Genomic DNA, 14,474 nt, shown 5'->3' on the forward strand with positions numbered 1-14,474 from the left:
AAAAAATTATCCCAGCCCCGCTCAATAATAAATTTGTGAGTAATTATAATTATGTATGAACTAATTATTGATAAATTAATTCATGTAATTTTTAAATTTCATAGGAAGATAGTTGACATTATGATGATATTGATATAAAATCAACATAGATGAGTTACATATTCAATTAACAAGTTATATCATAGTTTTTAATGATAAAAATTTAATTATGGACTATTTTAATTGCTATTTTATAATTTCATATATGTATTTACCAATTTTCATAATTCATGGATTAGTTTGATTGACGTTTATAATTCAAATGACCAATTTATCTATTACTTTATCCAAAATCCAAAAAATAAAGAGCGGTCATACCGAACATACAAAAAAATAATGAATATATTGTGGCGAAAAATAGTGATCATATATAACTCCAATAGTTTGATATAATGGTAAAAAAAACAAGTATTGAATATGCCAAATTGGAGATTTGATTTCAACTATTGTCATTGAAGGAAGACAAATGTAAATTCTTTTGTAAAAATTCATCTTTTCTACTTTAAAATGAGGCATCATCCCCTCACCTTTAATTTAAATATAAAAACAAAAATAGTGATCATATTATATACTATTTGACACATGCATTTTGTGTGTAGTCATTATATTTAATTGAAGACATAGCGATCACCGATCATACTGAAAATACCATGACACAAGAATAAAGTTAAGAAAATTGATGAAACTGCTCACATATACATAATTGTGATAAGGAACTGACCTTTCACTTACATGAAAGCAAATCTTTGAGAAAATTATTACTCGAACAGTCTACCATGATCATCGATAGAGAAACTTTTGTGTGATGGCAAGATTTTATATATAAAATTTGGTAAATTCAAAATATATATATACAAGTGAAGAAATCTACTTCAATTGTCCTAGCTATATGGCTTATTAATTACAAATTTTGGCAATTATGTTGTTATCCTAGTCCATTAATTTTTTTTTTTCAAAACAAAATAACAGTGAGGTATTAGCTTAATTTAATCGAAGACAATTCAAAGTAAATATTTCTAACTCAACCTCATATGAGATTAGAATAAAAAATATATAATACTGCACAAAAACGACTAACAATATAATTTAGGTTAAACAATAAAATTATAAATAAAACACACAAAAATTTAAAATATGTGTGAAACATACTTATTAAATAAAATAAGAGAATAAAATCATTTAAAGGAATAATTATAGATAAAAAAAAAAGTTTTAAATCACCCATATGATGAATGAAGAAGTGAAGGGAATAAATTTTTTGATGGAGGCAGCTACCTTTCGGTCTTATAGTTGGTGAGCCTTTATAGATCATCCAACTTCAAATCAATATAATTTTGTATTTATTATAAATTAGATGCTAATTGTGTATTGTACAGTAGAATTTAATATATTATTGAATATAAAATAATATATAATTTAAAAGTAATGTAATTTTTGTTTAGAGTAGAATATATCAAAACATCAATGTGTTAAAAGGTAAATGTATTTTTGAATAACTATATATATATATATGCTAATTTTGTTGTATTACAAAAGAAAAGGTAAAAATTTATTGACTAATACAATCCATTCAACATATATTAAAATATGATACTATTGATGATTTTTTTTTTTAACTTTAGAGATACAATCCTTATCTTTAACATTTCATTTACTTAGAATTGATTTATTTAGGTTTTTTGTTTTCTTTAAAGTGTTTCTTTCAATAATATACTTTTTCAATAGTTCAACATTTTTTTATTATAAAAGTTGTACGTTTAACTATAATATTTTTTCATTTTATATGATTTATATTAATTTTGAAATATTATATTTTTAAAATTTATGTACTTTTTAACATTTTCAATTTTACAAATGAATCATGAAAATCATTTTATTTAAAAAATAGGTTAATATCATACTAATCAGGTGTATACTTAAAAAAGATAGTTCATTTCAATGAAAGTGTGAAACAAAGAGGTGTATAGTCTTAACTAATAGTCGATTTTGAATGTATATCAAAGACATCTTAAGATAAAGGTTATACTCATTTCTTAAGTTTTAGTCAAGCAATACTTAATGTCATCGTGTACAAGTAATTGACATTACAATATGACTATGTATAAACCAACCTGAAAGTGAATTGCTCAACTTGACAGTAAAAAATGAACAATTTCACATCCTTCAAGATTTTCTTTATATACTCTAAGAGTTCATATATAACTTAGTAGAGAATAATTCTTGTGTGGACACAATAATTTAAACACAATATTTGTACACACACATAAAAGAAAAAAAAAGTAAAAAAATAATAATTAAATAATATACAATTATAAAATAATTAAAAGAAATATAATTTTTTGTGTGTCCAAATTCTTGTGTCTACACAAGAATTTATCCTTAGTAGAACAACTTCTCATTGGGACTCAAAAAATTAATAAATTTAAACATGTTAAGATGGAGAAATTTTAGTAAATAAAACTTTGTCGATAAACTCTAAGTTGTAAAAATGAAATGTAAATTTTTAAATAATTGATATTGGGCATAAATGTATGCTTGGATAGGTGGCGAACTTGGAAAATTTATTTAAATTTTGTTTAATCTTTAAAGGTAGCTTTTGTTAAAATCGATGTAGCTCCTTAATTTTGTCAATCCAAATATGTATTAAATGATAATGTGTGTCCAGTTGTGTACTATATCATTCATGAGTAGTTGTGTACAATATCATTTATGAGTGAGTGAGTAGTAGTTTGTTAAAAATAATGTTTATAATAGTATTTTAAAACATTGCAATAATTCTTCGCGTATGCAAATATAGCTTATAGATATATATTGAAGAAAAACTATAAAGTAAAATAGAAATTTCTTGAGTTTCAAAAGTCTTAAATAATAATAATAATAATAATAATAATAATAATAATAATAATAATAATAATAATAATAATACTTTTTTTTATAACAAAAATGTTATTTACACAAAACTCACAAGTCAAATGAAAATTTGATACAGAACAATAGTTGATATGAACTTTGTATTTAAACTTGAAACAAATATTATAACTATATACAAATTCTATATCTAGTCATTTGAATATGAAACAATTTCAATTACTTTAACTATTGTTTCATCTAAATAATTAGAATGTGAAATAAAATTTCCAAATAATTATATATCATGTTCAAGAAACACCAAGGCAAGAAGAGTTTGTTGATATTTAAGACATAGAAAATTTTGAGTAATGAAATGGTTAGAAGTTTTTCATTTTCATATAAATATTTTCAGTATTCTTCATCTTTATTTTGTTTTGATTATGATATGTATTTTTTTTAATTATAAAAAGAAAAAATATTACGAAAGACGCATTCAATATCTTAGGAAAAATATTCACCTTCTATATATGGTATTCAACAAAAATGACAACAAATGAAAAATGTTATTGAAGCATTTGTGGACTAAGATGGTGCCACACATTGAAATGGATGTGTCTTTGTTGCACTTTATAATATTTTTATCAATTGATAAGTGATTTGAATCAAATGCAAAAGAGTGGTTGAAAATCAATGGATCCATCTTTATGTGTGATAAACAATGCATTGAAGATATTGAGTAGTTTGTTCTTTTTTGTGTGAGTTATTGAAATGAAAGGTTTGATAAATGACCAACGCCTTTAAGTGTATTGATTAAAGTTGAAGTTGCTAAACGTATGAAATAATTGCACGTGAAACGGTTTATTTTACATTACATATTGGTGAAACAAAATAAAATGAAAGCAAAACATGAAAAAAATAGTGTGCTTTTGAATGTGCCACATGAGAATTTTTGTGAGTTGACAAATTTTAGAATATGTGACATACATATAGATGAGTTGTCGCTGATAGAATCAGGATTCTGTTTTAATATATTATAATAGAAGATTTTATAACACTACCAATGGAGATTGGTTCTAACAGAAGAGACTAGACTGTGATAATGTGGTGAACCTATGTTCAAATTCCTACCGAAAAAAGTATTCACATTTAATATCTGACAGATTTTGAACAAAATTATCTTTGGTGGAGGAAATTTATAGAAAATTAAAAAAAAATCATATTACTAATTTAACTTTTGATAGATGTTTAGTCTTCGTAGTCATTTGATCAAAGATTTGATCTCTAATTAGTGCGTATAAAAAATATAGTTAAAAAACGTCGACACCTTAAATGAATTCTAATTATTTTGAGAGATTAATTTTTTTTCGTTTACACACATAAAATGGTGATTTGAAAAACTCATTTAACTTTTTTTAAAATGGCAAAATACAGGGTTCTTCTACATTCCAAAAAAATCAGACGATCTTGTACACCAAATTCTACCATGATCATAGACAAGAGAAACTTTTCAATGATCACATGATTTTACACAAAAATTTAGACATACTTATAAAAATAAAATAAAAAATAAAAAAGGAAACAATGAAATAAAAATAATGGTGATAAAATCATCCCAAAATAATTGATCCTTTGAATGTTAAATGAACTTCTTTTCGGTTATCATCTTTAATTAATATTACTTGCATAATTTTTAACGTAATATTTTTTACTATGTATTTATGACATTAATAATGAATTAATATCTAATTTAATAAAAGTAGTATTTTCGTTTATTTATAATTTTTTTTAATATGTATAAAATAATCAAATTACTCTGTTATTTTAGAACGGAAAAAATACATGAGACTCATCAAATTTATATATGATATACATATTTTAGTGAGACTGATATAAATTTAATCAATTAAATAAAATATATTAAAAAATATGTGTCAAATAATATGTTGCTAATACTCATTAAAATAGTTATATTTTTTATATTATTAAATGTATATATTTTTAAGCGTGTATAAATTATATGCCAAAAAATTTATGACCAATCAAATATTTTCCTCAAAGACAATCCACGTGATACATGTGAATGTGAAGAAATCCACTTCAATTGTCCTAGCTTTAAGGCTTATTGTTTACGAATTTTGGCAATTTTTCAAATATTTTGTTATTAGTCTATTCAAAATAAGTTTTTTTTTTTTTTAATTTTATTTAAAAAAGGAATATAGCAGTGAGGGAATTAACTTAATATAATGGAAGACACAATTAAAAAAAATTATTTTTAACTCAACCTCATTTGTGTTAGACAACGAAGAAGATAATATCGCATTCAGACGACGAATAACATAAATTGTATTTAAACAATAAAATCATAGATAAAACATAAAAAAAATTAAATTTGTTGCATTCAAACAATAAAATCATAGATAAAACAAAAAAAAAAATAAATTTATATGAAAACGTCAACTCCTTAAACGAATTCTAATTATCTCCATAATGTTTTGAAAAAACACATACATCTTTTTTTATAAAGGCAAAACTATTTGTCCGAAACTTAACTTACAAATTCTTTTGGGAGCAAGTTGCCCATGCTGAAAAAACATAAGGTCGTCCTTCATTCCAAAAACATCAATTCAACTTCATAGCACTTTTAGATTATACCTAAAGATTCAAAAGAAAAGAGTTCTTCAATCATCAAAATGACAAACCAAAGATCCTAAAGGGTTAGTTAGTCATTCTAAAGAAACAAACCAATTTAATTTTTTTTTTGCTTTTTGGCACTAAAAATGAACATACGCCTACAAGTTGGCATCGTAATCTCCTCATAAATGCTTTCCCACTTAGTACCATATGTTATGATTTAATATTTGCATATTTTGATGTGACATACTTTGTCGTTTTAAACATCACCATCCAATAGCTCACCTCACACATCAATCAATCTCAACCGTCTATGCATAATTTCAATTAACAATCGATAGCACCGAACTTTAGTATCCACCTTAATTTAATTTTCATCTATGCCTATAAATATGGAACTTTCATGCCATGCAAAAATCAGTGGTAACTCACAAAGTACCATTCTCTCTATAAAACCACAAAAGCCAATATATAGTACCTACCCAAAATAATTTATTTCATAAAAAAAAAAATGGACTCTTTGATTTTGCAAGAGACCCATCAAGAAAATTTTGAAATTCAAAACAAGGGTATAGTTGAAAAGCTATACAAAGCACTTTTGGGGCAAGGAACAATGGAAATGGTATCAAAATTGCTAGCAAGTGATCTTGAGTATTGGTTCCATGGTCCACCAAAGTGTCAACACATGATGAAGGTGTTAACAGGGGAAATAGATCACAAAAAAGGGTTTAAATTTGAGCCAAGAAGTGTTACTTCAATTTGTGAGTGTGTTATAATTGAAGGTTGGGAAGGACAAGCTTATTGGGTTCATGTTTGGACATTGAAAAATGGGTTAATTACACAATTTAGAGAGTATTTTAATACATGGCTTGTGGTGAGAGATTTGAGGCCACCAAGATGGGAAGATCATAAGCATCATGATCATAGTATGACATTGTGGAGGAGTCAACCTCGTGATCTTTATCGTCGTTCACTTCCTGGTCTTGTGTTAGCTATTTAAAAAACAACACAACTCATTGTTGTGCTTAATTTTATTTGCTATGTTAATGTTTTGTACAATGTATCATGAATTTGGTCCTATGAATTAAAGCATCATTTTCAAATTATTAGCAAAGTTTTTGTTTATCATGTGTATTTGGCTTGTGGATGGATATTATGGTCAATTGTTAAGGAACAAGTTGAAATTGAAAAATGATGAAAGCTTAAAGTAGCATATAATATGAATAACAGAGATATGGTGTTAGTGTATATTGCTATTAATGTCTAATCATCTCTTTCTTTTAATTGTTTTTTAATTTTTTGTAGAATCACTTGATAAACGTATACACAACACTAATGAGTTAATATCTATTTAAATCTAAAACCAACTTTTTGATTAGGTGTCTCTAAAACGGACATTACAAAATAAAATAGAAATTAATTTCTTTTTTTATTATTCAAATTGAATTCTCTAAAATTGTTTTATACTTCGTTCAAAATGAAAAATAAGTAATTGAAATCATACATATCAATTTTTTCAAAATATTATTTTATATTTATATTTTATTTCAAAGTACTACAATACTAGCAAGAATTGTTCCTATGTCTAGAAATTAGAGAGAAATTGAAGCTCTTGTCCAAAAACTCTAGTGGCAATTTACGTTCACGAAGTGAATTCTCTAGAAAAAGAATTGAAAAGTGAAAGTGCAAGACCAATAAACATTTATTGTTTCTCGTGTTGGAAAACTGAAATTGATTATCAACGTTGGTTACGATGGTTACGGTGCTACATAGCATTAATGTTTATATAACCAAGAATTTTTGTTTCAATGTAATCCAATAGATTAAGATTGGCATAGGCATCATTAATCATCCTTAAAATAAAATGGTTCAAATTTATTCAGTCCACTTTTTCTAAAATTGATAGATTGGATTAACAAAATTTGTAGTTTGCAGTGTTTTTTTAGGTGCTTGGAAATTTACTACTATTAAAAAATGGTTACGGTGCTACATAGCATTAATGTTTATATAACCAAGAATTTTTGTTTCAATGTAATCCAATAGATTAAGATTGGCATAGGCATCATTAATCATCCTTAAAATAAAATGGTTCAAATTTATTCAGTCCACTTTTTCTAAAATTGATAGATTGGATTAACAAAATTTGTAGTTTGCAGTGTTTTTTTAGGTGCTTGGAAATTTACTACTATTAAAAAATGGTGATACTATATTTGTTGGTTTTTTTTTTTAAGATTTGTCACTTGAGCTTTTATATTTTGTATGTCTCTTATTTTTCAAAACATATTTAATATTTATTTATTTTTATCAAATTATGAATATATAATATTTATCGCATCATTTTAATGATTTTTCTCTCAAAGTGTTTATAGAGTGTATAAACGTTCACACATAATTTTTCTTCTTAAAAATACTCCTTTGCTGGTGAGACTCTTATGCCTTAATGGGGCTTTGTTTTTCTTCAAGTCAACAAGTGCTCTTAGCGCACTTTGACAAGGAAATAAAAAATAACTTTTTAATAGAAAATGTCAAATTTTTAAAATTTTAAAGTGTTTTATCCATTTTTATTTATAAGTAAAAATGAATCAACAATTGATGTATTTAATTCAAAATATATCAATTTTGTTGACTTACTTTTGTTTATAATTAAGAATAGAAGGATTAGCCAGTATCAAATATACACAATTTCTAAAATCTTATTTTACATTTAAGTTTTTAACAAATACTCTTAAGTGTACTTGTTAGTAATTATCATATTTGTAAAAAATATTTATCTCAAAATAATTATCACACTTTAATTATTTTATTTTAATTGTATCATCTAATTAATATAATTTACATCACTTTCAAATTAGTATTGACCACTTTGTATTTATTGTAATAAGAATACATCACTAAATAATAAAAATAAATTAATAAAATCATCTTTACTTTTTTATTTATTTATAAATAATCAAATACAATAAATATTGGGGAGGAGTGAGTATTTTTTTTAAGCCTTATTGAGACCTAATATTCAGCTACTACACTTGATTGCTTTTTCAAGAAATCAATTTATGAGCAATGGAAAAACAAAAAATGGTTGGATTTGGACGCTCAGCTACTCTTTTTTTTTTTACTCAAGACTTGACCTGCTGTTCCCTCTTTCTCAACATAATGGAATTAGGAATATTAGGGGTATATACTCTCTCCATTCCGAAATCACCGTAACTTTTTAATATTTAACACATTAAAAAAATATAAATAAAAAAAAAGTGATTTAATTCTATTACTCATATTAATTAATAGTATATTTCTATTATTATAAATGTAAAAGTAAAGAATATTAATTTAAAAGAGACGAACATTGTATTAAATAGAGAATAAAATTAGAAAAACAATAATTAAAGTAACATTTAAAACTAAAAGTGACCCTCTAATTAAGAAAATATGTTTTAATAAATGCGACCAAGGAAGTAACATATTGTTCATATAACCATTCATAATATAAAAATTGTGTATCTTTTAGATTTGAGAAATAATCTATTAAAGAACAAGAATAAGAGATGAACTACTTTCCTTGTAGTCTAAATTTTCAGCGTTAGAATCGTCTAGTGGAACCATAATTAAATAGCTAAGCCGATTAGGGCAAGAACATCCTAATGAATATCACTTTTACGTATTTTATAAATAAAAAAATGACTGTAAATAGAATTAATCAGAGTTAAAGGAAATTACTAGTATACTTTACTTATATATTTGAGACCAGAAAAATATAAATTATTTTTTCTTAGAGATCGGAGGGAATAACTTAATATGAAATACTTTTGATATTATGATACGAAGGAAGTATTGTCCTTGTCTGATTGCATTTGAAAACATACAATAGGGGGAAACAAGAGAATGGTGGAATTGGATTATCAAAGGCAGCAACTTCCACATAGAAGTATGCATGCCATCCACTGCTACGCAATAACTTTCAATAACAATAAACAACATTACATTAAAACAAACCAAACATTCTTTTGAACAAATTTACATGGACCTTTCAGATCCTAAATCAAGAAGTGTGCGGAAGAATTGATGAGGATACAATGGTGGTTGTTCTGCTAGTGCCTGAAATATGAATAGAATGATAGAGTCAGTTATGGAATTCATGATTGTTATGATGGATTTGTGTCTTATTACTTGAATTAAGATGCTATAATATTTTACAGATCCTTATTTGCATCAATTTTAAAATTTAATTTTTGTGTTTAGCAGGCAGCTTATGCAATAAGGCAACTGCTTTTAAATGTCCTAATTCAAATTTTGTATGATGCAAAGCACATAATTTCCGTGACTGCTTTAGAGGAAGAGAAAAAATCATACACACTTAAAATGGTTGTGCAAGATTCAACCCAAAAAAAAAAAAGATGATCATGAAAGAAAATTAATATTATTAGAAGAATTTACCTGATGAACCAGAACAGTGGAAGGTGTCATTCCAGGCACAGTATTTACCTCTATAATCAAAACCTACAAAATTATGAAAGTTGTCTATGAGTAAGAAAGTCATTGATACACAAATTCCAGGAATTCAACAACTCAAAAAAATCATTTTTTTTATAACTGATCCTTTATTTTTTTTTTTTAAATATTTTCACGGACAGACCAACACAACAACTTCTGCTTTTTAGAAAATTTCTAAAAAATAATCACTTTTTTTTTATAATCTATAACAAATAAGCCCGTTGTACTTCAAAGAGACAACTCAAAAAACAATTAGGTGAAAGAGAAGGGGGAAAAACATGTCTCATCTAGGAATTCAACAAACCTCTCCATTGTCAACATTGACAAATGCATCAATACGTGAAAATCCTTCTAATTGTAGAGTGTTTGCAATCAGTTCAATATGCTGTTTACATATCTGCAAAGCTTTCTCACTACAAAAAGAACAAGAAAAATATCATTCAAAATCACTTGATTAAAACCTACAAAGAATTTATTAAGAGTAAGCCAACCCAGCATCATTGAACTGTGAAGAAACAACAATCTGTAAAACAGTATAACCATTTTCAATTACATGATGGAACATGGCCCAAATTCACCTAAATACATATTACGAAATCCAGTGCTGGCCCAATAAATCAAGAGGTCTAAAGCAAAATTTAAAATGAAGCCCTTTAAAAAGACAATAATAACATTGGAGGCATTTTAAATTTAATTATTTTTATAATATTAAACAATCTTTTATGGATATAGTATTAAACAACTTACAAAAAAAGTATTAAAATACATTCACATGATTGAGTAATTTTGTATTGAATTAAATAGTACCAAAATTAGAGAGTGAAATATATACTATAAAAACTAAAACATTTAAAACTAAAAAAATTAATAATATTAATTAAATCAAAAGTATAAATTTCAGGTTGAAAAATATTTGAGGCTCAAGGCGGCAGCCTCACTTGCCTCCCCCTTGGGCCGGCCCTAACGAAATCTGCATTTCATAAGAAATTTTCATACACCGAATGTCGAACTACTGTCAAGCACCGAAATGCTCTTGTCTGAAATGTATTCCAACAATCCTAGTGATAAATATCCAAGAGAACAACTGATTCACTAGTTGTCTAGATTATCAAACTGAGAATTGGATATATGCCTATAATGTCAACCAATCTATAAGTGGCGATTAAGGAACTAGAATATTTTTTTGGTATAAAAGGAACTATAATTGATACCATGGCACACAGCATCAACCATCCAACAGTGTAAAGAACTTAATCATCAGCATATTGTTTGACAGAATCAACTCTTAATGACATACTTATCACAAAAGTCCATGCTCTTGTCAATACTAAATTCCAATTCCACTAAGAATGGAGTGATAAACCTTAAAGAACAAAACACGAAAAACATATATGAGCCATAATTTATTTTTTTATTGAAATGTAGAATCTCTATTAACATACCTCATAATTGACAAGGGAGGTGGAGTCAGGTTAATGCCAGTCCCACCTACAAAGCAATGTACAAAGGATAGAGATAAGTCATGGTGAACAAGAGTAAACATGTAAGCAAAAAATATAGATAAAACTCATAAGAAGCAAATACACACCCCAGCCATCGGGGTTACAACAATCACAATGACAAAACAGTCAAGTCTTTTCCCACTATTTTGGGTTGAGTAAATGAATCAATTGATACAATTGAGCTCTAGTAGAAACTATTTCAAGTAACGCTATTAGGTGATAACCTTTCTCAATGGTTCTCCTAATGTTTTGTTCAGATTTTTCTCTACCCTTGTGATTTTACTATCTTTTATTTGATACACTCATCATAGTAGCCTGTTAGGAACCTTGAAAGAAATTGAACAGAAACAAAGAGAAAGACTTCTCCTCAAGGGTTTCCCTTTACAACTTAACTGTTGCTCTGTTTTTCTTTCCAAATTTACAAATCTCAAATCTCTCTCCTTTCTCCAAATTAAAAATTTATTTAAGCTAGTCCACCCGTCCTTTCATGTTCCAACCTCTCTAGCTCCTTTCTACCCTTGCGAGAAAGCCATGTTTTTCACATTAATCTTTTTAAAAACCAAAGGTTATAATTCTGTGGAAACCAACCTTGGAACTTCTCCTCTAATGACAAAATATCACCAGATTCCTTGACAGTTACACTAGGACTTAGTGAGTGCATTGATCCACGTTTTCCTATGACGCCGACTGTTATTTCCACCCATCTACTTTTCCCTTTCCACATGAGGTCATGACCTGTCTCATTCTTAAATTTGGATGTCACAACTATTTCGTCCGTCTCTATGAAAGGTTCAAAGATCAAGTGTTCTGGAGGAGGGTTTGGCATCTCAATCATACCATGTGCCTGTACATCAACCAAAAGCAAAGAGATAAAATGTCATTAAATCAAAATTTCAAGTTAGGAACTGAAATCAGTAACTCAGTAATTGATAATCCGTATCAAGGAGTAAAAGGAAATAATAAAAATTAATTACAATCAACAACCTCATCCATGACGACAATGAAAGAACAATTACAATAAATGAATGCAAATTTATCCAGGTTTAAGTTATAACATCTGTAGTGATAATCTTTTGGGTAATATACTCCGCCTCTAAAATTTAACCCTTATCCATCAACAATTGACATATTGATGACTACGTGAAGTTATTAATGTCCCTATACCTTTGATAAGCTATTTGGAGGAATCCTTAGGAAACATTCCTCCAGAGCATTGATATATATTGCAAGGTCATTGGAACAACTGCATGAAAATAGAATGAGCAAGTAAAGTAATTGTTAAAAAGAATATTTAACGTGTGCTTCTTAAGTAAATAACAGCTAAGTAGGACTATACATAAGACCAGAGAGGGATAAGGAAATAATTCACAACTTTTAAATCACTGATAAAACCAGAGAGGGATGCTAACGAATTTTATAAATATACCATAATCTTGCAACCCCGGTTGAGCATCCATCTTTTGCTGGCTTAACACATAAAGTTTCACACTGTAGCTTCAGGGTGAGGTCATGCCATATATCATTTATGGGCTTATTAGACAGATCATCTTTTCGCCAAACTTCCTTATTTATGGTAAGAACTCCCAAATTTGCAAGCTTTCGATAACAAGATATTGATATGCAGAGTCAGAAAAATAATGGAAGAGGAGTGTTTATGTCAAAAAGAAATAAAGTGATTGAAGAGGAGTGTTTTATCTTTCAGCAAAAAATGTTTGATTAAGGGAAACGTACATGCTTTACAGCAGCAGAAGTCGCAACTTTGTCCATACAAATATTTGATGCCAATGCACCAGGACCTTCAACAGAAGATAAAAGTGGAGAATAGACAATTACAATTTAAAAATATACATATAGATTGAACCTGAGTAGTAGATACTGTTATACCTAATGGTTTCGTGAAGCAAGGGTACAATATAAACAAACCTGTGTAGGGACCTCCTTCAGCATCCAACAAAGATTGAAGTGTGCCATCTTCTCCAATGCCTCCATGTACTATAAGTAGCAATGAACCAACGCCATAAATGAATAAACAATAAATTTCATAAACCTGAATACCTTGAAAGTTACTCTGAAGTACATCTAAATCATTAGAAAAGTGTAAAATATAAATAGTGAATATGAAAACCTTCTATCATACATCAACAAAGAAATTGGTGTTGAAAAATTAATCACAGGAAAACACTTGTGCTTTAAATACCTGCAATAAAAACTGTTGCATTGACTTCCTTGGCTAGCTTGATCCACTGCCTTAAAGAAAATTTCTTAGGCAATTCGTCAGCAATATCGAATCCTGTAAACCAATTGTGGTCCTTCAAACCCTCCATGAGATCGTTCATTACTTTCTTCCGTAGATCAGATGTTAGTGCGGCCCGATTTGGCTCAATTGCTTCTATGCATGCTTCAAGTACTTCCTCAGTAGTATGCCGTAGCACAAGAGAATATCTGTACACAAATGAACATTGAATTATTTCATTCAAACTAGGTTATGATGGGATATCATGAACGAATCACAATGAACTATTATTATTGTTCATGAATTGAGTGCCTATGTTAGACGGCTACGTTAGATAATTTTTTATTCTAATATGGAATTTATGCATAATTGGATACATTTCTGGATTGTGAATGCTAAATGTATATCCTATTGACTTTCTTGAGAATAAAAAGGTTTTAAGAGAAACCATACAATGAAATAAAAAAGGAAAATCTGATGCATGTCATTAGTTCACAGTAGAAAATCTGAATGCTAATTAGTTCCGCATGTTGAAATTTAATTATGAAGATGGACTGAAAAAGATTGAACATGATAACTTAGTCATTGATACTTTGATATCATGCCAATGACAAACTTTCTAAAAGCTTAAGCTATTAGGTAGGATGATTTTATATCTCTCTAACAAGTTTAAAATGGACAAGTTGTTCCCATAAGTATATTCAAAAATCAAGGACAAAACCTGATGTAGG

At 27.6% G+C, this 14,474-nt stretch overlaps 2 protein-coding genes across 3 annotated transcripts in view; one reads left to right on the plus strand and one right to left on the minus strand.

The window, feature by feature from the left end:
• The first annotated feature begins 6,031 nt into the window (after positions 1 to 6,031).
• LOC101513568 (senescence associated gene 20-like) lies at positions 6,032 to 6,520 on the plus strand. The gene has a single exon (XM_004492467.4). The coding sequence runs from the start codon at positions 6,032 to 6,034 to the stop codon at positions 6,518 to 6,520; it is 489 nt and encodes a 162-aa protein (XP_004492524.1).
• Positions 6,521 to 9,303: 2,783 nt separating this feature from the next.
• LOC101513878 (uncharacterized) overlaps positions 9,304 to 14,474 on the minus strand; it is an 11,718-nt gene continuing 6,547 nt past the window's right edge. The window contains exons 15-25 of one of the 2 annotated variants that reach the window (XM_004492468.4): positions 14,453 to 14,464; positions 13,708 to 13,954; positions 13,434 to 13,502; positions 13,242 to 13,306; positions 12,937 to 13,106; positions 12,675 to 12,753; positions 12,099 to 12,354; positions 11,451 to 11,496; positions 10,313 to 10,421; positions 9,952 to 10,014; positions 9,304 to 9,612 (exon numbers count right to left, since the gene is read on the minus strand). In XM_004492468.4, the coding sequence (XP_004492525.1) occupies positions 9,532 to 9,612; positions 9,952 to 10,014; positions 10,313 to 10,421; positions 11,451 to 11,496; positions 12,099 to 12,354; positions 12,675 to 12,753; positions 12,937 to 13,106; positions 13,242 to 13,306; positions 13,434 to 13,502; positions 13,708 to 13,954; positions 14,453 to 14,464 (1,197 nt within the window). In that variant the 3' untranslated portion in view covers positions 9,304 to 9,531. Of the gene's footprint in view, positions 9,613 to 9,951; positions 10,015 to 10,312; positions 10,422 to 11,450; positions 11,497 to 12,098; positions 12,355 to 12,674; positions 12,754 to 12,936; positions 13,107 to 13,241; positions 13,307 to 13,433; positions 13,503 to 13,707; positions 13,955 to 14,452; positions 14,465 to 14,474 lie in introns of those variants that run through there. The other variant, XM_073365881.1, reaches the window with a different exon arrangement.

This window comes from Cicer arietinum, chromosome 3 (genome assembly GCF_000331145.2).
Source record: "Cicer arietinum cultivar CDC Frontier isolate Library 1 chromosome 3, Cicar.CDCFrontier_v2.0, whole genome shotgun sequence".
NCBI lineage: Eukaryota > Viridiplantae > Streptophyta > Magnoliopsida > Fabales > Fabaceae > Cicer > Cicer arietinum.